This window comes from Ctenocephalides felis, unplaced genomic scaffold (assembly GCF_003426905.1).
Source record: "Ctenocephalides felis isolate EL2017-DRISC unplaced genomic scaffold, ASM342690v1 CF-g0.4_SCAFFOLD_01886, whole genome shotgun sequence".
Classification (NCBI taxonomy): domain Eukaryota; kingdom Metazoa; phylum Arthropoda; class Insecta; order Siphonaptera; family Pulicidae; genus Ctenocephalides; species Ctenocephalides felis.
The window spans coordinates 12,796,638-12,819,735 of NW_020538040.1; the positions used below are offsets into that span (position 1 = coordinate 12,796,638).

General features: G+C 31.7%; 1 protein-coding gene across 1 annotated transcript; it reads right to left on the reverse strand.

Annotated features, from left to right (window-relative positions):
- Positions 1-5: 5 nt before the first annotated feature.
- LOC113374651 lies at positions 6-21,649 on the reverse strand. The gene is made up of 11 exons (XM_026614627.1): positions 21,130-21,649; positions 19,696-21,081; positions 17,453-17,618; positions 15,566-15,710; positions 13,119-13,324; positions 11,990-12,107; positions 10,599-10,898; positions 9,238-9,325; positions 8,125-8,170; positions 96-1,903; positions 6-31 (listed from the first exon to the last, which is right to left on the reverse strand). Exons 1-11 carry the CDS (start codon positions 21,647-21,649, stop codon positions 6-8), a joined length of 4,809 nt encoding a protein of 1,602 aa, XP_026470412.1.
- Between the last annotated feature and the right edge of the window lie 1,449 nt (positions 21,650-23,098).

Sequence of the window (23,098 nt, forward strand, 5' to 3'; positions counted from 1 at the left end):
GTCATTTAGTAAGCAAGGAGAAGGAGAATAACTATAAGGCGTAATGTCATTGTTTATGTAATTAATTTCGTCGTCTAACGTTTTCTCTGATTCACTGTCATTTGAAGAATTTACAACAATGTCATTTGGTAATAAAGGAGTCGCGTTATTATAGCAATTTTTTATTGGAGAAGATCGTCCTGAAACGCTCTCCGAATTTTTCTTCGATGCATTTTTAGTTGAGCTGTTTTTCTTGTTCGGGGACGATCTTCCTGAATGATTTGACTTGTGAGGACTCGGCGTGTTTCTATCCGATTTATTATATACAGGTGAACCATTTCTTGATTTTTTATTTGCTACAGGATTTTTAGTTGGAGACGATCTTCCTGAACTAAAATCTATCGTAATATTTCTAATTCTTTCGGGACTTGGAGTATTTCTCAAGCTACTAGTTAAGTTATAACTTGGAGAACTGGTTCTGGATAGTTTCTCAAAATCATCAAAATTTTTTGTCGGTGATAATCTGCTATAAAAATTTTCAGAAATATTTTTCAATCGTTGCGGACTCGGCGAATTTCTTAAAAAATCAACATGCGACTGTTTTACATCCCGATCTGTTGAAAAACCGCTGTCTGCATCAAAACTTGCTGAAAATACTTGATATTCTTCTTGCGGGAATATGGATTTAGCGGTTTCAATATCACATGATGCGAATAACATTTCATGTCTTGTTTTTTTAGATAATCTTTTTCGGTCCAATGATTTTTTGCTTCCGCTTATAGGAGATGAGCTGCCAAAAAGGTCATCTTGATTATGTTTAGATGTCGCTAGATTTCCATCTAAAATCTCGGTCAAATCAAATTTTTCTAAATCAATTCTTTTGCTTCGGTTCAATCTCGGTGAACTGTCTGTACTTCGCGAGATACCAAAATTGGCTAAAAGTCCATCCGCTTCTGCAGATACTTCCATTGATTTGACTAAACCATTTTCTTGATCATTGGTTATGCTATCTTGTCTCTTAGTACGAATTATTGGCGGTTCATCTGCACAGTAACTTTCAGCCAATAGTTCAGCTTCAAGGAATTCATCCATAGTTTTGCTGTAGCCATTTTCTTTTCTACTGATAGTTGGTTCTTTCTGTTTTGCACGAAGATTTGGTAAATTGTTGCTACAATTTTCTTTTCCTGCACTTTTTGTAGATGAACGTTGATGGATTTTATCTACATTATTATTTTGATTCCGAAAGAGTTTATCAATATTATGTTCTGCCTTATTTTGGAAACTGTAATTGTCGTTAACTTCAAAATCATCCAGATTTTCCATCATACTTTCATAAGTTTCAAAAGTGTCATCTGATGAATTATCAGACGCTGCCGTTGAAAATCCATCTCTATCGTTTATCAAAACTGGATCTATATAGAAATCTTCCTCATATCCGGAATGCTGCATTTCATCTACTTTAGGCTTTTTTTGCTCATGAAGATAAAATCCTTGTTTTGATTCATGCTTCTTACTATTTTGTTTACTATGTTTTGTATCTTTACTATCAGTTGCTTTCTTATGATCTGTACCAATTATAGAACTCAGACTTAAGCAATCAGCTTTAGAGTTTTTATTGGATTTGGTAGACTTTTCCGAAGAAGCGTCACAAAACGTCTTTTCGCTTTCTGTAGCGTCTGGTGTGTACAGTTCTATCATCTGCATTTGGGCAGATATGAACGGGTCATACCCATAGTTTGGAGTTTGGGCATTGCTTTGATCGTAATAGAAATTATTTGTATTTGCAGATTGTTGTTGCAAATTCTTCAAGTCTGTCGAAGTCGTGTGATCAAAATTTAGTTTTAAATTAACGGTAGACGGTTTCATTTGATCGCGTTTGGGTTTTTGGGAGGGATTTGGGTTACGACGGATTGACGGTTGTCTTCTACAAATTAATTATTTAAATAGATGAATTATCTATTTAAAAACCATGGTTAAGAATATTTAGAATTGACAGATATACTATTATCTCAAAAGAATTAAAAGTAATTATTTTTTATGTTAATTTCCAAAATTCTAAAATATAAATAAGCTTTAATACTGGCTCAAAATAGATTAATATTTAATTAAATCTGGTAGAATTATGAATTTAGTTATTAGACAAATTTCTCTCAATTCTTTTGAAAATCTCATGATGGTTCTATGTTGCTTTTCAACATGACGACATAAATCTTATCAGTATATTATATATAATTAAATACAATGCGATTTTTAAATAAAACCTGTGTCTGGGCATCTGCAAACCTCTGCATCTTGGGCTTCCACTACCGCTGTCATTCATTGCAGCACCAGCAGACAAATTTGAAGCCAACGCTAAATTGCCGTTCCCATTAACAGTCGCACTAGGTATTCTTTTTGGCATCATCGAAGGGCGGCTGATCGCATTGCCATTATTTATCCCTATACTTGGCAAAGTCAACGTATCGCTAGATTTCTGAGGCAAATTCCTCACGTAACTATTAGGAAAATCGCCATTGTTGCTATCGTTTAATTTGAATGTGCGTCTTGCCAATTTTTGTGGCAAACGTTTGTATGAAATATTTGATTGTTCAGTAGTTGCATCGTTATTGTAAACCATACAGTCATCTCCTTCCATGTTGTCCAGCAAATTGGGCAAGGCTGTGTCACCACATTCTCTTACGGGGGTGACGTCGCGATCCATAGAGTTAGCAAAGTGACGTGATTTTTTCGTTTTCTTCGGCGGTCTACGCGTTAGATTGGTCGAGTCGCCATTTGGTACGTTTTGATTCAGATTTCTCGTGTGTATATTTGGATCAAGTCCTGCTATCGGTTGGCGATTTGGTGGGTCACTTGCTTTTATGATTTCTGGTAATAAACATTTTCTGGATGAACACGAATTGTTCAGAGGGCCATCTGGAGAATAAAATATCATGATGAGTAAGTATCGATGTCCTATTCTATAAAACAACAAAAACGTACGATAATTGATAACGAATTATAATGTACATATACTGCTAAAATGACAAATTAACTATTTAAAGTTGTTCAAACTCGCCATACTTAAATTCATGTAAAATATATTATTTAATACCTGTATAGTTTTTATTAGAATCTTCATTATCTGTATACATCGATTCATCGAGACCATTTGTTCTCCTGATATCATCATCTGTCATGTTTCTCATTCCATCCAAATTCATATTGGGTGATCCCGTCAATCTTCGACAATCTCCAATTGTATTTCTGACAACGTCAAGAGATCTATTATTGCATGGAACTGGGCAATGTCGTCTACCTAAATCTGGTTGTCTCTGTTGAGGAGATTGCTGTTCTTGAGGGGTTGACATAGCTGCAATTTCGCAGGCGTGTTTGAGGTAAGCGTCGTCGACAATAATATCTTCTTCCTCGTCTTCATCTATTAAGCCCTCCTGATCGCTCTTTTCGGGAGACGTGGAACGGGCATCATATTTTGGTGAAACGAAAAGGGTTTCAAGGGGCTCACTTGCCTGAGATAGGAAGGAAAGAAAGTTAGTGACATTTCCTTCCAAAAAGATTTGATTATTACGAATTTGTGTTATGAGAATAAAAATCAATGTCATATATCAAGAATTTTTACTAAATAGTATTTGCATTGTAAAAATATATGAAAACTTTTAATTAGAATTAAAAGTTTAAATCAACATTTTATTACATGGAAGGAATGTAAAATAGATAAAAACAAACCTGTGTCTCGTTACAACTATCATCACCATCCCTTTCTTCATCTAATTCTACATCAACGTTATTGCAATTATCTAACTCCCGTAACAATCTTGCGCTCTCGCAACCAACTTCCATAATGTCATCATATATTTGTCCATCAACATCCATTTCTTTTTCCAAAGATCTGGCATTTATAATCGCATCGTCTATCTCTTGCTGCTCTTCTTGTTGCATCAGCTGCTGGTCTTGCCCTTCGCAATCGTCTCGAACTGTGTCATCATCGTCGTCTGCCGCCTCGGTTTCAGTCTCACTTTCCGAGATAGCTCGTTGGACACGGGCTCCCAGAGCTGCTTCACAATCGCTTACTTCTAACATTTGATCGCCTACAGAGAAAAAGATATTTATGAGTGGTATAACTTCACGCATGCTAATCTTCCTCGGGCTACAAAAATACTCTACCGATTATGATCAAACTTGTTCAATAATATGCAATTTGGACTATCTTAAAAGATATAATAGTTTAACATCGGCAACAGTTAAATATAGTTTATATAGTTAAAAGTTAAGTCACCGAGCGATTTCGTTTCGCAGAAGATTTTCGTTTTTATTTCAAAAGTTTACCTGAGACGAGCAGCATTCTACTGTTATCTCTGATAACATTTTCTTCGCTTATTTTGTCCAAGTCTAAACTGAATTCAGTGGAGTTAAGACGGAATCGGGAGCGCTTTGGTGGACTGCAGCCAGATTCTTCAGGACTTATCTGGCCACCTACATTGATTATAATGTTTGTTTGTATATGAATGGATTTTAAATTCTAACACATTAATTAATATTATTTCATGAAAATTAATCATAACTTCATAACAGTCATTCAATCTGATCTAATTAATTTGCTTTCACCGTTGGCTGATATTTACAATTTTATAGTTTTTGAAAAGAATATTTAGTTGAGTAACTCTTCTTTTTCAACAAACATTATTTGCATTAATGCAAGCAATATTTAAAATAAGTAACTGTAATATTTTTTATATAAATAGATACATTTCACAATTTACCTTCATTATGCATGTTTCTTCCTCCGAAGTAATTCTGCGCATGTCCGTCTTGAGTTCTTGCTCTTAAAAATCTCGCTAAAGACTCTTCATCAGTCACCTCTTCTTCGACTTCTTCGCATGTCAAAATCCTGATGGCTTCTGGACCCACTATAGCTTCACAGTCTTCATCACTTGTCAGTAGAGATCTGTCGCTTGGAGTTTCCTCGTTTGTGGCGTCGTCAAAATTAGCATGGTCAAAATGAGTTTCAATTGTGATAGTTTTATTTAATTGACTATTATAATCTATAACGGAATCTGATAAATTAATTTCTTTGTCATCGGTTTCTTGGTATATTTGATCATTCTCAACGAATTTGGCAGATGATGATACTGTTTTTCGTAAGTCATCACCCGCTATAATGATTACATTTTCTATATATTCAGACTGAATCATATGTTGCTCGAAATTTTCATCAGAATTATTATAACTTTTGCTTGTAGTGGGATATGATGACATATCTATTGTTTTATGTTCTTCGTTGTTTGGAATACTGCTCTGGTTATCCCTTTGAAGTAAAAGTGAAGACAAGCTAGCAACTGCTGTTGTATCATCACCGCACACGGATGGTCTTGACGAACTTCTAGGCACAGTAGAAGTTGCCGAATTATCCGAATTGCTATTAAGAGTGGAATAGGTTGTAGTGGTCGTATTACTTGTATTTGGACCATAGTTTGTTGACGCCATACAACTATCACTCATCACAGTGACTGGATCAATTGGAATTTGAAATTTTTGCGAATAAATGTTTCCACGATTTGGACTTCTTCTTGCAAAAATTTTTGGTCTTTGTGATTGTTGTGATTGTTGTTGTTGGTGCTGTTGCTGCTGCTGTTGTTGCTGTTGCTGCTGTTGTTGGAGTTGCAGTTGTGACTGCTGCTGTTGCTGTTGAATTATCTTTTGCTGTGTCAATAATTGCTGATTCATTATTTGCTGATTCATTAATTGCTGTTGCTGCTGTTGTATCAACATCTGCTGTTGATGTTGTGTTGGCTGTTGATGCTGAACAAACTGCTGGTGCTGAGCTATATGCTGATACTGTGCTATCTGGTCATGCTGAACTATCTGGTCATGCTGAACTATCTGGTCATGCTGAACTATTTGCTCATGCTGAACTATCTGCTCATGCTGAACTATCTGCTCATGCTGAGCTAATTGCTGATGCTGCGCTAATTGCTGATGCTGCGCTAATTGCTGATGCTGCGCTAACTGCTGATTCTGAGCTAAATGCTGATTCTGAGCTAAATGCTGGTGCTGAATTAAATGTTGATGCTGTGCATTCTGCTGATGATGTGCATTCTGGTGATTATGTGCATTCTGATGATGCTGCACATTCTGCTGATGTGCATTCGGGTGATGTTGCGCATTCTGCATATGATGTACATTTTGCTGATGATGTGCATTCTGCTGATGATGTGCATTCTGCTGATGATGTGCATTTTGCTGATGATGCGCATTCTGTTGGTGCAGCGCATTCTGCTGATATTGGGCATTTTGCTGGTGCTGAGCTGTCTGTTGTTGTTGTAGTTGCAAAAGTTCTTGTTGTTGCAAAGCATTTTGTTGTTTTTGACGCACTGGACTTTGCTTAGCGTTGTTGCGTGTATTATTACGTTGGGGATTAATAATTTGTTGATGCACGATTTGCTGGTGTTGAAGATATATTTGTTGTTGTTGCTGCTGAATTTCCTGTTGTTGCTGCTGCTGACCGTCAACAGTATCACGCCACGTCATCAGCTTGTTATTCGAGTTTTGCATCGATATTATGTTACTAGGTTCTTGCTGTCTATGTGGACTCGAATTATTACTCTCTGTGTTAAAGCTTTGGTAACCACATCTAGTAACTTGTAACTCATCATTAGCGTCAAAACCATTCAATTGTTTGCCAGAATTAATATTATTCGATATTGCACTATTGATCACACTATTGTTTGCTGCACGTCTATTGACATTGCCAATAATTGGACATTTTGAATGCAGCGGCATGTCGATCAAATTTTGTTCTAGCTGTGAGCTTATTTGCTGCTGTTTCAAATTTAAATTTTGTTGCAACAAGTTTTTGGGTCTTTTTATTACAGCAGATTGTCTATTCAATCTTTGGATGTTATTTATATTTGGATTTTGATAGTTTCGATTTGCCATTGTTTCTGGCGATGATATATCATCATCGGGTAACTCGCCAGAATTGATTTTTTGGTTTGTTTTTGTGTTGTTCAAGGTATTTTTTGACAAAACGGTTTTAGTTTTGATGACTGGTTTTGTATTGTTAGATTGTAAATCTTCGTACGATTGGCAGGTTAACGATAAAGCAGCGTCTTGGTTTATATCTTTAATATTTGTGTAAGACGCGCAATCTTTTGTTAAATTGTCTTGACTGTTGGAGGTTGTGCGAATAGTTTTTTCTTGTCTTGGGGAATTTTGTACAACGGCTTTGGTGTTGCGACGACTTTTAGGCTTCTCGATAGATTTGTCACTAGCGATGTTTGCTAAAGGTTCGCTTATCAACTCCGATTCCTCAGGATCAGGGAAATATGGTGCGATGTTATTGCTCGATGGTCTTCTAGCAACCGGCGATCTGTTAATGGGCGTAGACTGCCGCGAATATATTTCTTCCTGACGGTATCGTGAGCGACGGCCGCGGGGACTGTTTTTGAATTGGTCCAGGACAGGAATCCGCACGACGGCAACACCAGGCGAGGATAGGAAAAGAGGGGAGAAAGGGACAATGAGGATATATATTTTCGGATAAAGGATTTTTGTGGTGTATGATGATTACAAACGGAAATAAGAGGAAAGCTTAGAGGCGACATGATTCTGGTATTATAGTTTTGCTTATTTCTTTCCCATTTCAGTATTTTGTAAAACTTTATATATAAATTACCCTGTTCTAAATTTATTTAATAAATTATTTATTTTGATGGAACAAAATTAGTAGAAAAATATATTTCCTCTGATCCTTTGTCCCCTCTTTACTTATTTACCCTTATTTCCGATTGAAAGAATCAACTATTTATCAAATCATGAAGGAAATGATTGGCGTAAAGATGAAAAAAGCATCAGATCTGTTCCAACACACCGAAAATACGATTAGAAAATTCTTAACACGCATTCAAGTATGTTGGCACAGAGCAAATTAATTTATGCAATTATATCGATTAGAATTGATTGAACCATCATGGGATTATATATACTTATTTTATATATTATGGAAGATTTTGGCATTCATAGATAATTTATTTCAACAATGAATTTGAATTATCATGTAATTCTGTATTAAAACCATTAAAACAATTTCTTAGTGCCATACTGCCTTTTAAAATATGTTTTTTTTTTTGTTAAATTGTTTATAATTACCTTATAGAAGACTCGTCCCCGCGACCTTTGACTCCTGTGACTGGACCTTAAAAATATTATTTATATATTAAAATTGTTGCAAATTATATATTGAATCATTTGAACATTGTAAATGTTTAATGTTTATATTTTCATTTTTTTTTCAGTTTGGCTAAATTTTGTATTTTTAAAAATAATTTTTCTCAAATTCTCAAAAATATCCCTTTATAAAGTAATGAAAATAGATACATAGAAAATTTGAAAGAATCATGAAAGACACCAAAGTTACTAGACCTTTCAATTTTTTTCAGTTTATCTAAAGTTTGTACCTACTCTCAAAAAAAACTATCCTCAAATTCTCAAAAAAACTCCGTTTGAAAAAGAACCATGAAAGACACAAACGTTACTATTTTTTTTGTAAATTTTGGCATCAAATTATGGTTGCAAGAATTAAAAAATTAGGTAATCGAAGAAAATGGATTGAATATTTATACGAACCCTATATTTATAATCACTGTTTAACATCTGTAATATATCACACAGATCAAGCTCCAGATAATCCAGATTAACTTCTGACAATTTGAAAAAAATGGAAATATTGCAGAAACATGTTATAATATAATATTCACCTGTTGCAGTTTCAGTTGGTTTGCCTTTGGCTTTCGTATCGTGCAATTTCCCAATTGACTCGTATAATGTACCACGCAAACAATAATATTTTTTTTAAACGACCGAATAAACTATCCTTGCCCTTGCCTTTTTTCAATGTTTTACCTAAGACCTCCGGATACATTCATAAATCATAAATAAGATCAATCGCCCGAAATTTTTTTTGACACTTATGATAAATTATTCAAATTTTTACTAAATTTTTTTTTTATTTACAATCGAGAAAAGAAAAATTAGTTACGTTCTTTACTGCTTTTTTATGAAATTTCGACCCTCTATTTAAACTTAAAAATTAGAAAATTATGAGCAAAAATTAAAATAAAACAAATTCACAGAAATTTTGAACCCCCGATGTCAAAACCACAAACAAAATACTAGTCCATTTGAAAAGCATTTTGTTTTTGTAAAAATGACAATGTGTGCTTGATAAAATATATTTTTAATAAAAAAAAGAATTATGATTACCTTGTGCGTTATTGTGTTTTGCGACTTCTGTCATGGACGAGGCACTTGCGCCTGAAGACCTTCTCAAAGGTCCTTGTTTGCGACCAACCTAACGCATAGTTAAAATGTTTATTTACATAAATATATATAGAAAAAAAAAATGGTTTAATTTGTGCGTTTTTGTATATACTAAAAATTTGAATTTTTGTTTTAAATTTCAAAAATGTTCCACTTTATAGAAAATTGATTGCTCACTTTGATTCGAATTGTCAAAATTTACATTATTTTCAATTTTTTTAAAAACGGTTAAATGTCACTTTACTCACAATTTTATTTTTTTCCATAATATCGGTTTGAATTTATCAGCTACAAATTTTAGCAAGTTGCCTTAAAGGGGTATTCTGGTCTAGAATTTAAAAAATAACGATTTTGTTTTTTTCTGATATTTTCAAAGTTTAACTATTCAACGATATGTGTACAAAAGGATTTATCAAAATTTAAATTTCTTTCTGGAATATAACGGATTGACTACGATAACCCTACTTTGTATCTTTTCTCTGCGAAGGTTTTTTTCGATGTGGATACCCACGATTTCTCAATTTCTACTGAACTTACTTGAATGTTTTACAGAGTATTCTTTATAGACTTTTCTTCAGTATGAACTACGCTCATGCTCAAATTCCGATATTTACTACTACAATTAATAAAAATTGAGCATATTGAAATAAGTTGTAAACAGAAATATTTTTGCTTCAGATTATTTGGAGGAGTAAAATCATGGGTATGGTCAGGTGCCAATTTTTGGAGCCTCCGAACATCTTCTATAATTAAAACTGTATGACCACTTTTATTATCTATTATTTCTTTTTGTATTTTTAAAACATTAATAACATGTAGATATTATAGTAAAAATATAATTTGCCTTTTTTTCGCATCAAATTCATGTCTGGGCTCGCCCGAAGGTAATAAGCGGTTAAGAGCGACAGGACTTGATTCAGAGGTCCCGGGTTCGATACCCACTTTGAGCAGCCTGATGTCAGGCGGCAGTGACGACGATTTTCACTTGGAAATATAGATAGCAATATGTTTCCAAGTGAAAATAGCCCTTGTGCGACATTGTTGCACCAATAAAAGTCAGCCCTATTCGATAAATTCTAATAATAGAATCATCAAATATGGATCGGTTAATCATTGGGTTACCATCTAAAAATACGAAGTAAGGAAAAGTTTCAGCCTAACAGCTCATAGGACGCAAGGTTCTGATTGCTGTTCAGGTATGAGAATAAAAAAAATTCCTCTAGACCAGTATACCTCCTCAAGACACAATGTCATACACCACTAGTTTTTGCATTACTCAATTATAATATCATAATTCAACTTACTGCAGGACTATTATTATTCACATTATTTGCCAAATTGCCGCTAGAGTTGTTCCTGTTGCTGATCGCCTTGGTGTTGCCCGATTTCGAAGTTGTTGTGGCAGTGTTGCCAGATGAATTGTTGTTACTGGCACTGTTGTGGTGGTTGTTATTGTTTCCGTGCGGGGAATTCATAATGGGACCATTATTCAAAGGTTTAATAGGAGATATATTGTTATTTTCTAAACTGTTTTGAACTGCTATGCTTCCGTTTGGCGAATACTTTTCTCTGGCTGCAGCGCGTTTTGTCTTTAAAGCTGGCACCTGGAAAATAAAATAGATTTATTGGTTATAATAATTTTTCAATCGTAAAAATTGGTCATTTCTAACATTTTCAATAACTTCAAACATTTGCTATGGTATGAAATATAATAATTTATAATTTATATAATTAATTTTTAATTGCTGAAGTAATAAACTATTACCCAACTTTTCTATGAATTGGTAGTAAAGCTATGCATTTGCTGTACGATCAGGCGTTTTACACATAAAACCTAACATTATCGTTGTTTATCAAGGGCGCATTAGAAAGATGCATTTTTGATAAAATTGTTATTTGACCATTGTGCGTTTTGTAGCTTAGGTTTTATGTGTGAAACGCCTGATCGCACAGCATTTTGATACTTTTTACTACCAATTCATACGAAAATAACACCATAACATAGCATTGCCAAAACTTTTCTATTTTATGGGAGAATTGGCTCCTGAGAAGCAGTTCAGGGAGAAGTGAAAATTATATCCAATTCTTTGGAAAACATTTTGAAAATCTCTAAAAGCTTGCAATGGTATATGACAAAAGTGAAATATAAGAAAATTTTGTGAAAATTGATACTTACGGGGCAATTCTGCCGTAACAGAGTTCAAAAACAGCGTTGTCATGCTTGTTCTTGGTATTGAAAATAATAAAATGTCTATCTATTTGCCGTGCGTTGAGACGTATTTTACATATACACCAGCAAGGGATTATCTTATGATAACTGCACCATCTAGAATTCCGTTATCATAACATTATTCTTTGCTCGTTTATATGTAAAATAGGCCTGATCGCACTGCAAATAGATATTTCATGAGCTCTAATACGGCAGAATTGCCTCCTTAAATTCACTTATTCCACATTAGGAAATCATTAATGTTTTTATTAACTATATATCACATATCTTTTGATTTATTCGTTTTGTTTCTCCTAAATAGATCTTAAGTCCTTCGATAAATATGAATAATAATGAAAAACGTGTTTTCAAAATCTTCTAGTTACCAATCAATATGCCCGATTAGAATTAGAGAAAGGTTTTAGGCCATGGAATTAAATATTTTAAATATTTCAATTATTTTGATTATTAATAAAATTTCTTCACCTTATATTTGGTTCTAGCTGCTAATCTTTCCCTAGCCGGATTAAGTTTCGCCTCTTTTTGAGTATTAGTTTTATGTTGCTTTGCGATCATTGTCTTTTCTTTACACCATTCCACGTGTCTGAAATTAAATGATATTTTAAATTATACAAATGACAAATATAACTTAAAATATTTTTTTATCAAATTTTTCGTTATTTTTAAGTACCTGAAGAAACATTAAAATAATAATTGCTAAAAGAAAAGGTTTGCTTTAGAACTTATTTGACGAATAAAATAAATTTTTGTTTTTTGTTTTAAGTATTTATTGATTATTTTGTATATCAGCTAACCCATGAAACGTTTTGATGAGTATATTAGCAATAATAAGATTTCATACTTTAAGATGAAAAATATCTGAAAAATACGGATAAAAATATACTTTATGAAAAAAATTCAGTATTTATATTGATTAAACTCTAGAATTAATTTATCACATAAATAACGAAATAGGAACAAAGGTATTATTTGATTTATTAAGTTGACAAGAATATCCTTTTATAAAATTTTTGTAAATGGTGTAGTGTTTGAGTTCTGCCTTGAAAGTATCTAATACATATGTCTAGTAATAGTAAGGATTATTTTGAGGAGCATAAATTAGATTTAGCAGAGTAGATACAGATTTCAAAAGTTTTAAATAAAGGGACCGATTTTGTTTGCTGCATAACAAATGTTATGGCAAGACCATGTTACGTTCCAACTTCCATACATTATGCTACTGAATCATACTGAATACTGTCAATATGTCATGTATTTGCTAGGTATTCAGGCGTTCTACACATAAACTGCAACGTCACTCGTATGTTATGAGGCTGGGTCAGAAAGACCCTGTTATCTAAAATCGTTTTTTTTACATTTGTGCGGTTTCTAGGTTAGGTTTTCTATCTGACAACCTGAGAAATTCGCCTGACTGCACAGCAGCAGCATGGCTTTTGTCAATATTCAGAACGAATTTGTATGGAAAGTTCTTCATAACATAGTCTTTGTCTGTTATGCGGCAGAATCGGTCCAAAAGTCTTACTTATGTCCAATTATCATCCAATTTTACTTTTAAAATTAAATTTCTTATCATTCTATCTATTCATTCATTTACCTGTCGTATGCTTTGGTACAAAAATTTCTGTCACAATAGGGACACGTATCATGCCCAGCCGGAACCCTTTTTTTGACTTGGGCGCCGCCTTGGCCGTCGGAAGTTCCTCCGCCGCCTCGGGTGGAGCTTGGTTCGCAGGAACCGCTTCTAGAGTTTCTTTTATAGGACGGCACATACGATGGATCTTCTTTCATACGTTTTTCTTCCTAATAGAAATAGAACAGAAGTATTTTGATAAATGATAGATAATAAATTTAAAAATAAAAATATTAAAATGATATTTTTAAGAGCTGCTGAATATTTTGACATACCTATTATAAAAATTGATACAGATACGCTAGGTTACTATTTTTTGCTGCCGATTGAAAAATCAAAAGCTTTGTGAGCATTGTGCTTGTGTCCATTGCTCTTTGAAAAAGCAAGTCAGTAACCAGTTTCTGAGTTACAAAATAAATTTGTCTAATTTCTCAAGCAAAGGATTTTTCTAATATAATTTTTTTCTAATTCAAATCCCTGGATATCATATATAACATAACATCTGTGCAACCCTAATGTGATGCCGAAATTTACAAAAGAATAGTAACGTTTGTGCCTTTCATAATTCTTTTTGGCACAGCTTTTTTGAGAATTTGAGGATAGTTTCTTTTAAGAGTGGGTACAAACTTTAGACAAACTGAAAGAAAATTGAAAGGTCTGACTTGAACGGAACATATCTTGAATGCTAAAAATCTGATGTCGAAAATTACCAGAAATTAGTAACTTTCGTGTTTTCCATGATTCTTTAGATAAAAATGATAACTATTATGTCTTATGCTATTCATGATATCCAGGGATTTGAATTAGAAAAATCCTTTGCTTCAACTTTCATTTTAATTTCATTAACACGACTAATTTCACAGTCGGTTGCTTTTTGGAAAAGAAAGGTGCAGCAGTTTCTGAGCTTTAGAGGATTTAGAAATTTCATTCCTTACATTATATTTTTTATTTATATCCTGCGTTATATATTTTGTGCCAATATGCAAACAAAACTTTCATTATTTAGTACCTAAGTCTTATCTATTCAATCAGTACCTACAAGACTACAAACTTGATTTATTTAATTGAGTTTTTTTTTATTCATATTTGTTTAGAATCTGCTTTTGTTAATTTTTCTATATTCACCATTATTAAGGCTTCTATAAATATCAATTTTAATGATAATTGCACAAAGTTGGGATTATTTCAAAATTTTTTAAACCCCTTTGATGATCGTTTAATATGATCAAAAATTAGTATTTAAAGAAATATTTAAGCAATGTAAAATCTTAGGAATATTTAAAAATATCGATTTTGTTTGCAGTTTTGCATCATTTTTACTAATTTTTTGTTTTTTTTTTTGCTACAAGCGTCGCCTATAGGCGCCATCTGCTTGACGACCTGTATATACAATTTTAAAGATAATTGCAAAAAGTTGGGATTATTTAAAAAATTTAACCTCTTTTTAAATCCTTTGATGATGGTTTAGTATGATTCAAATTTAGTATTTTTTAAAAAAAGTATTTTGATAAATGATAAATAATAAATTTAAAAATGAAAGTATTAAAATGACTAAATATCTTGAAAGATATCGGTTCTGTTTGCAGTTTTGTATCATTTATACTAATTTTTTGTTTGTTCATTCTTCCTACAAGCGTCACCTATAGACGCCATCTGTTTCACGACCTGTGTATACGAGTGTCGTCTATAGACACTATTTATTTAATTCATCACTTCGAATAAAATAACGTAGAATTCTAACTTGTTATTGCGGTTAAATTCATTTTTATTGATATAGATTGTATATTTTAAAATGTTTTATATCACAAATACTTGGGCGGCATTCTGGCTCGTACAGCAGTGTCACCTTTGCGAAAAATGGAAGTTCTATATGGCTCAAGCCATATTACCCTCGTTTTTACTAAATAAGCCAACTATTCGAAGAAATATGAATGAAATGGTAATCGGAATAATAAACAAGGTAGGGAAAGATAATCAATCATTTGTGGTTCTCTCACAACATGGACCTGCCTTTGGGCAGACTACTGTTTATTATTATTACATACTACTGACTTCTCGTTCTTACTAAATAAGCCTAATAACTATTTCTATATACTTTATATATGAATAAAATGGTAATGGGAATAAAAAACAAGGCAGGGAAAAAAGGTAATCATTTATTTGTGGTGCTCTCACAACATGGACCTGCCTTTAGGCAGACTACCATTTATTATTATTACATACTACTGACTAAATAAGCCAACTATTTCTACTTTATGTATGAAGAAATATGAATAAAATGGTGAAGATAATAATAAATAAAGTAAGGATAGGGAATCAATCATTTGTGGTGCTCTCACACCATGGACCTGTCTTTAGGCAGACTACCATTTATTACCATTATCATATTATTACCATTATCATATTATTACCATCAGTGCCTGTCTCGAAGCTCGAATCGTCTCCACCAATTCGAGATGCTGCTCCTTCCAGTCTCTGCGTTTGGGTTTTGGAAGATCAGAATCGTTTCTACCGCCGCCACCACCGCCGGCGCCCTTCTTTCTGGGCATATTATAACTAAAATTAATATATAATATATAGTTATTAATAAACAATCTATAACTTTAGATGCCTGCTGCAGATTGTTATTTTATCTTCAGTTATATTGAGCCCCTTATTTATTAAAGATTGAAATCAACGATTGCTTAAGGTGGTATCTCGTTATAAATTATTAATATTTTTACATATCGCGAAATTTATGCAACCAGCCTTACACCTACAGTACTTTTTTGAATAAGAAGATTGAACCATTAAAATTTACTAACGATATTTTTTTTTTCTATTTTGGTTTTCAATTATTTATGTATTTATGCGCTTATTACATGTGTGTTCAGATACAATTTTCGGATAAAGCTGAATTATAAAGATTTAATAATTGAAATTAAACTTTTTAAAAACTGAAAGTTTGCTATAAAAAAATCGAAAACAAATCTTATACTAAAATTTCAAAGAAATTAAATATATCAGTCAAAAAAGGCAAATTAAAAAAAAAAGTTTGAAATGAAATTAATCGCAAATTCTGAAACATTCAATGATACCAAAATTTAAAAATCCAACATTTTAAACTTTAATCAACACAAATTCAAACTAAAATAAAATTCACAATTTTCAGAAATTGATGAAAGTCAAAAATTTTAAGTAACACTAATAATAAAAATAAGTTAAATTAGTTTAAAACTCTTTTATCTTCTCGTAGGGAAAGTTATAGTAATAGTAGGGTAAATTTTTGCATATCTTTACGTTCATGAACATTTTAGAAAAAAATGATTTGTGTATGTGTAGTATATGTATGTTCGGATACAATTTCTACGATTTACAATGTCTACGATTTAGAGAGCACGAATCAACCGATTTAAATGATTTGAAAAAATATTCTATTCTTTTTGATAAGGAAAAGTGCTGAATTTTTTGGCAAAGACCAAAGTCGTTTCGAAGATATGGGTCAAAAAGTGCAACAAAAGGCGATTCACGTTTTTGAGAGAGCCGAACGTCCGATTTTGAATGATTCAAAAAACATTTTACTTATATGAGATAATGAAGAATTGACTAAATTTTTGTCACCAAATCACCAAATACTACATGAGTTTGGACATTTGATTTACGTGATTTTGGACATGTTTTTATCGGAGTTTTAGTATTGATGTGTCTGAAAGCTGAGAAATAATATTTGACCAAATCAATAAAAATACTAAATACATACTACCAAATTTGCTGAAATTTGGATATGTTTTCAGCAGAAAAAATGCCATTTGGCGGTCAAAAATGATCATCAGACTTATGCACATAAAATTATCAGATATTTTATGGAGATTTTAATAATAAGTACAAATTTTGTTACGATTTCTATGGGTTCTGTACCAAGATTTATAATTTTTAATGCTTTTTAAGCTGGGAAGCGGCGCTTACGCGCTTGGATTTCGTCTCTAAAACAGCTACGAAGCGCGATGGCTTCGAAAAATGTTCAAAATGTTAAAACAACTTCAAAATTTTCAAAACAATATCAAACCGTTTTTTCAAGTTTTTCAAATGTGTTCAAAAATGTTAAAACTTGTAAATTACGGTAACGAAGTTTCAGAAATTTGCTTTAAGGCACCATGTCATGCACCACTAGCTCATACATTAAATCGATTCAAAGTTCTGCACCAATTTTATGCACTAAACAAGTGATTCACCTAGTTTTTGTCATTTCAAATCTTGAAATAAGGAACTGAACTATGACAAGTGATCTTTTGTATCAGGCCCAATTTTGTTATACTTACGCCGCCAATTCGGTCCCTTCCAATCTCTGTTTGGAAGAATCGAATTGCTTCCTTTTCTTGGTGGCCATCCGTTCACAAATTCGTACATGTTTGACCAGGGTTTCTGGTAGGAACGTACGGCCGCAGACGTTGCATCCCTGCAGCTCTGCATTAGCCGGAGGATAATCTGGAAATGGGAAATAGAATTTGATTAATCTAATAAAAAGGCCTAATACTAACAAGTACTACTCAATTTGGTAAAATTTGGACATGTTTTTAGGGGCCGTTCAAGTATTACGTAAGCACTATAGGGGGGCGGGGGGGTTGTTGATTTGCTTATTTTGGGTTGATATGGGGGGCAGGGGAGTCTGGATGATGATTACGTCATAGGTAGTATTTTTATTTTTTTACTGAATGGCAACCTTACATTTTCTTTGCCAGTACCAACTATTTTAAATAAGTTTGTTATGTTAGTAAGATTATAATAATTTTGTTACTCTATGTTGAATACCATATCAGTTAAATTAATAAACATCTTAAATCTATTTTCTTATTTTTTAAATTATAATTATAACCTAATAATTACAATATTTAAAAAAACAATACATTAATTGCAAAATGTTTACGTAAGCATGGGGGTAAGGGGTAAGAGCTTTGCTTACTTTTGCTGACAAGGGGGATGGGGGGGTAAATAATTGTAATAAATCTGCTGACGTAATACTTGAACGATCCCTTATCGGGGTATTCAGTACTGATGTGTCTGAAAACTGGGAAATCAAATTTGATTAATTTAATAAAAATACCAAATTTGGTAAAATTTGGACATGTTTTTATCGGGAATTTCAGTACTGATGTCTTTTTTTTCATATATAATTCTTATAGACTATATGGTATTTTGTTTTTGGTTTTGAGAAGGATTTTTCTGTGAGAAACCTTTTTTTGTACTAATGTTAAGGCACAAACAAGATATGATTTCTATATTTTATTTCTATCTTAGGTAATAATTTGTTGTGAATAATATTTTATTTGATTTAATGCAATTTCATGTTTCATTTTGGGCACCCATCTTTACTCCCAAGTTGAATAATAATTATATATTTTGAAAGCATGTCTAAGTAGTGTATGAAATGTTTTAATTAATCCAAAGCTATTTGCTATTAAATACGTTTAGCTATAGCAGAATTTTTATCATGATTCTAATTTATTATTGCCGAAAAAGTGAAATATTGTTAACAAAATTATCGATATATATAACATTCTGTAAAATCAGTTGTATATGATAAAAATGTTTGCAGATGTGAATTGACTAATAATTCATTTTAGATCAGTGATATGTAAAATGTTTTTTTTTTTTAAACCCATTAAGTTATAAAATTACTATCACTCTATGATTAAGAAATTGTTTTTTTATGTTGAAATAGATTTCATATAGTAACAAAATAAGCATATCATTTTCGCTTTGATTATATTGTCATTTTTCTGTACAATATTTTTTTCAACAATTTTATTAATTAAAAAATCCATCATCCTCTGCTTTTCCTAAATAAATTGTTTAAGTCTTATCGAAATTATGTTTCTTGACAGATGTCCTGAAGATGGAACGCACCTAGTTCCGAAACGTCGACAGTAAATAAATAAAGAAATGTTTTTTTTTTAAAAAAAAACTTTTTTGTTTTTTTATTAATTTTTTGATTCTTTGTTCGAAGCTCTAGAAAAAAATATTTACAAATCCAAGACTCTATCATCTAATGTATATATGTATATTAGGGTGGTCCTTAATATGCACATTTTCGAATTTCCTTGCTCCCAAGGGCTCAAATGGTTCCAAATTGATAAAAAACAATTCTCTGAAAATTTTAGCTCTTAATATTGTCTTTTAGATAGAGTGCAATTCAATCAAAGTTTTGTATGGAAAAAGCATGAAAAAATTTTCAAAAATTTTGAAGAGCGTCGAATTTACAATAAAAAATGACATGAATTTTCAGTTTTAATTTATTTGTCGCAAAGATATACCTAAAAAAATTTTTTTTTCGATTTTCAAATTTTTTTCCATGCATACAAAGTTTGATTGAATTGCGCACTATTTAAACGTTAATATTAAAAGCTAAAACTTTCAGAGAATTGTTTTTTATCAATTTGGAACCATTTGAGCCCTTGGGAGCAAGGAAATTCGAAAATGTCCATATTAAGGACCACCCTAATATATATATATATATATATATATATATATATTAAGACAGCTTATTTACAAATTTTGATCATACCTATATTGTCAAATTTATATTGTCCCACGTTACTTCTCCTTTCAATTTTAACATCGTCGACACTACCACCACTTTTATTATTATTCACACCCACTTTTATTTTATTTTTTCCACTCTTTTTCATGGTACTCCCATCATCCCCTATCCTCATGAACCAATTCTTCATTTTCTCAAAATTTTTGGTTTTTCTCTTCACTGTCCCTGTGGGTTCAGCATCAGAATTGAAAGCTGTACTATCCGAATCTAAATGTGATGATGATCTAGAGGTCCTTGGAGAAGTGATAATTGTTTCTGATGAGTTTTCTTCGATCTTGTTTTCTTCGTTAGTTTCAGTTATTTTATGCTTTTTCTTCAAAGTCCAATAAGGACGCTTTTTGGGTTTGGAGGATTCATCTGATTTTGACTTTTCAAAATTTGTACTACTTTTGATGTCATCGATATTGGATTCAATCGTATTTTTATCACTCAATTGAATTTCATTTGTTTGTTTAGAATTACAAACAGATTTTAGTCCATCTGTTTCATGAACTTCTTGTGGATTTGATTCAACATTATTATCATGTTTCTCAGTGCCATTTTGTTCTCTCTGTTTGATGTCCATAGAAACACCAACCATATCACAATTAACTACTTGGTCAATATTTCTGCTAATATTTGTACTAATATTACTATTTTGTTCAGGAGTAAAACTAACATGACCGAATATTGATGATGCGTTCCTGTAAATATTTTCGTTCCTGTATCCAGAATGTTTATTATTTTGTTCACTGATATTTCCTGATTCTTCAACAGGATCACCAAATTTTGGATAATGTTGTGTGTATATTGTGTCAAATATGTTGTCATAATGTTTAATCATTTGACCTGCGTTTATTAAAGTACCATTAGTTTTGATGTCATTAGGTTTAGGTTTTTGACAGCCTAATTTTAATGCATTTTCTGCATTTGTATCTTTTGTATCAGTTTGATGACTTGAACCTATAGGTTTGTTGTCGTTTAAAATATTTAAAGAATTTTTGGGTTCTTCATCTAATGTATTTTCATTGCTAAACCCTTTACTGGCTTCGATGCACGTTCCGGAATTTCCCATTGCTATTCTTGAACTATCATAAATTACTTCTTCCTTTAATCTACTACAATGGATGGGATTTAAAGTATGTCCATCAGGAATTGAGATGTTGTTTATATTAGAACCAGTTTCTAGATGATTATCAACACTGTTTTTAGTCACTGATAAATTTTCTGCGTTCTTGTGTGTCGTCTTTAAATTTTGTTCAACTTGGAACATATTCTGAGGCACTTTACCATTTTTCAGTATGTGATTCTCGATGAAATGTTGATTACTGGCTAGAATAGCTTCTAAATCGATATCGTTGGATGAAGCAGCTACATCATCAATATATTCAATAACGCAATCATCAAATTTTGATAAACATTTTGATACATCATTAAATTTTGGTGAACTCAAAGTCAAATCAACGACCTCATGATTATTTTGCGTAGTTCGTGAAACATCCTCCTGTTTTTGTTCTGGTTCTACAAGTGATAAGATATCATTAGTTTTAGAAATGGGTTTAAAAGTTTCTAAACCGTTTGTACGGTTTTGGATGGGTTTTCGGTTTAATGATCTATTCAGAACCATTATGATTTCTTCCGAACCTATTGTGCTAGGATCAAAATTGTCTAGGGAGGTTTCCAAGAACTTTTTAGGTTGACTTTTGGGTGTTTTATTATTGATGGTTTGTTGTTTATCTTGGACGTAATAAGGAACTTCTTGTGTATCCTGGTCAAGGAATCCATAACCATTTTCATTTTCGGTTTTTGGAATTCGTTCTAGTGATAAAAACGGTTCGTGTCGGTCTCGGCTAAAATCACGGTTTCGGTTCTGGCTTTCGGCTTTTCTTCTTGTACGAGGAGTACCACAAACCACAGCTTTTGTTATAGTCGACCACATTTTATTCAATTTTATATGGATGAATAAATATTAATGGTTTAGGTACTAAAATATAAAATTAAACAAATTGTTCTATTTCCACATTTATATTCAGATCTTTAATTTAGATTTTCATAAATTACAGTGTGACGATGTTGCCATTGATGGCAAATTTCTGTCATCCATAAAATTGTCGACCACAAGTTTTTTATTAAAATGTATTCCGGTGATTATAGTTCTTTTTATAATATTTTACACGTGAACAAATGTGTTCTGTGGTGTCTCTGAATTATGTGTTACCATAAATTATGAAGTGATAATGGCATAGTTAACCACAAGTTTTCTTTTGTAACATCAAAAGAAGTAACTATGGTAGTTTTGAGCAGAAACTATAGCAACCACAGGCTCAAAAGGAAAATTATAAATGATTTTGAACGATTTTGGTTAGTTTAGATTCATTGAATAATTTTTATGCACAATTTTTTATAAACAACTTTTTTCAAAATTTAAATAACACCTTGCACTTGTATTATTATGACCAATTTTATTAATTTCAATCATAGGCAATTACATATTTATATTTGAGTTTGTTGAAGCTTTCGACTTCAATTATTACATATTTTTAAATAATTTTTTGTATAATTTTTATTTTTATTATTTTATGAATTCAACATGATTGCAAGTACAAATTTTATTCGGTTCGATTTTTTTGGTATTGCAGTCCTTTTGCCGAATATTTGTATTCTTTTAATTCTGATACATTTTTAAAGATCTTCTTATTTATTTGTATTTAACACTTTGTTAATGTTTATTGCACTAATGCAAATTGTTAATTCAAATTAAAAAAAATTTTTTTTTATAGTTTGTATTCTTTTGATTATACAGTCACTTTTATATCCAGTCACTTTAATATGTCGTTTACATTCATTTTGAAATTAATTTTATTTTATGACAACAAAACAATCAAAAGTTTTACTTATATATTCAATTATATCAACTTCATCATTTTTATTTATTTGATCATTTTGTTAATTTTTTTTCGGTATTTTTGACGCACATGTCAATAATTAACTTTTTTCACAACACTTTTTACAGTCAACATTAACTCCACGGTTTATATAGTCCTGCATCACATAATATATAACTATATAAATTTGATATAACATAAATGACTTTATAATTTTTATTTAAATACTTTTTGTAAACCTTTATTGGCTATTTTCGACAATTTTATATTTTACCAACTTCTATATATATTTTTTTTTATAATTGGCAAACTCTTGTACTTCATTTTTTCATATTCACATTTATATTATTTTAAATTTAACAACTAAAACAGTCATATTTTTCAGTCATATTCATACAAACCCAGTTCCTTCGTATAAGAAATCTTACATGTTTATATTTATTTTCTCTAAATAAATAAATTTAATGATATAGATTAGTTATTTTTAGTATGAAAACACATTT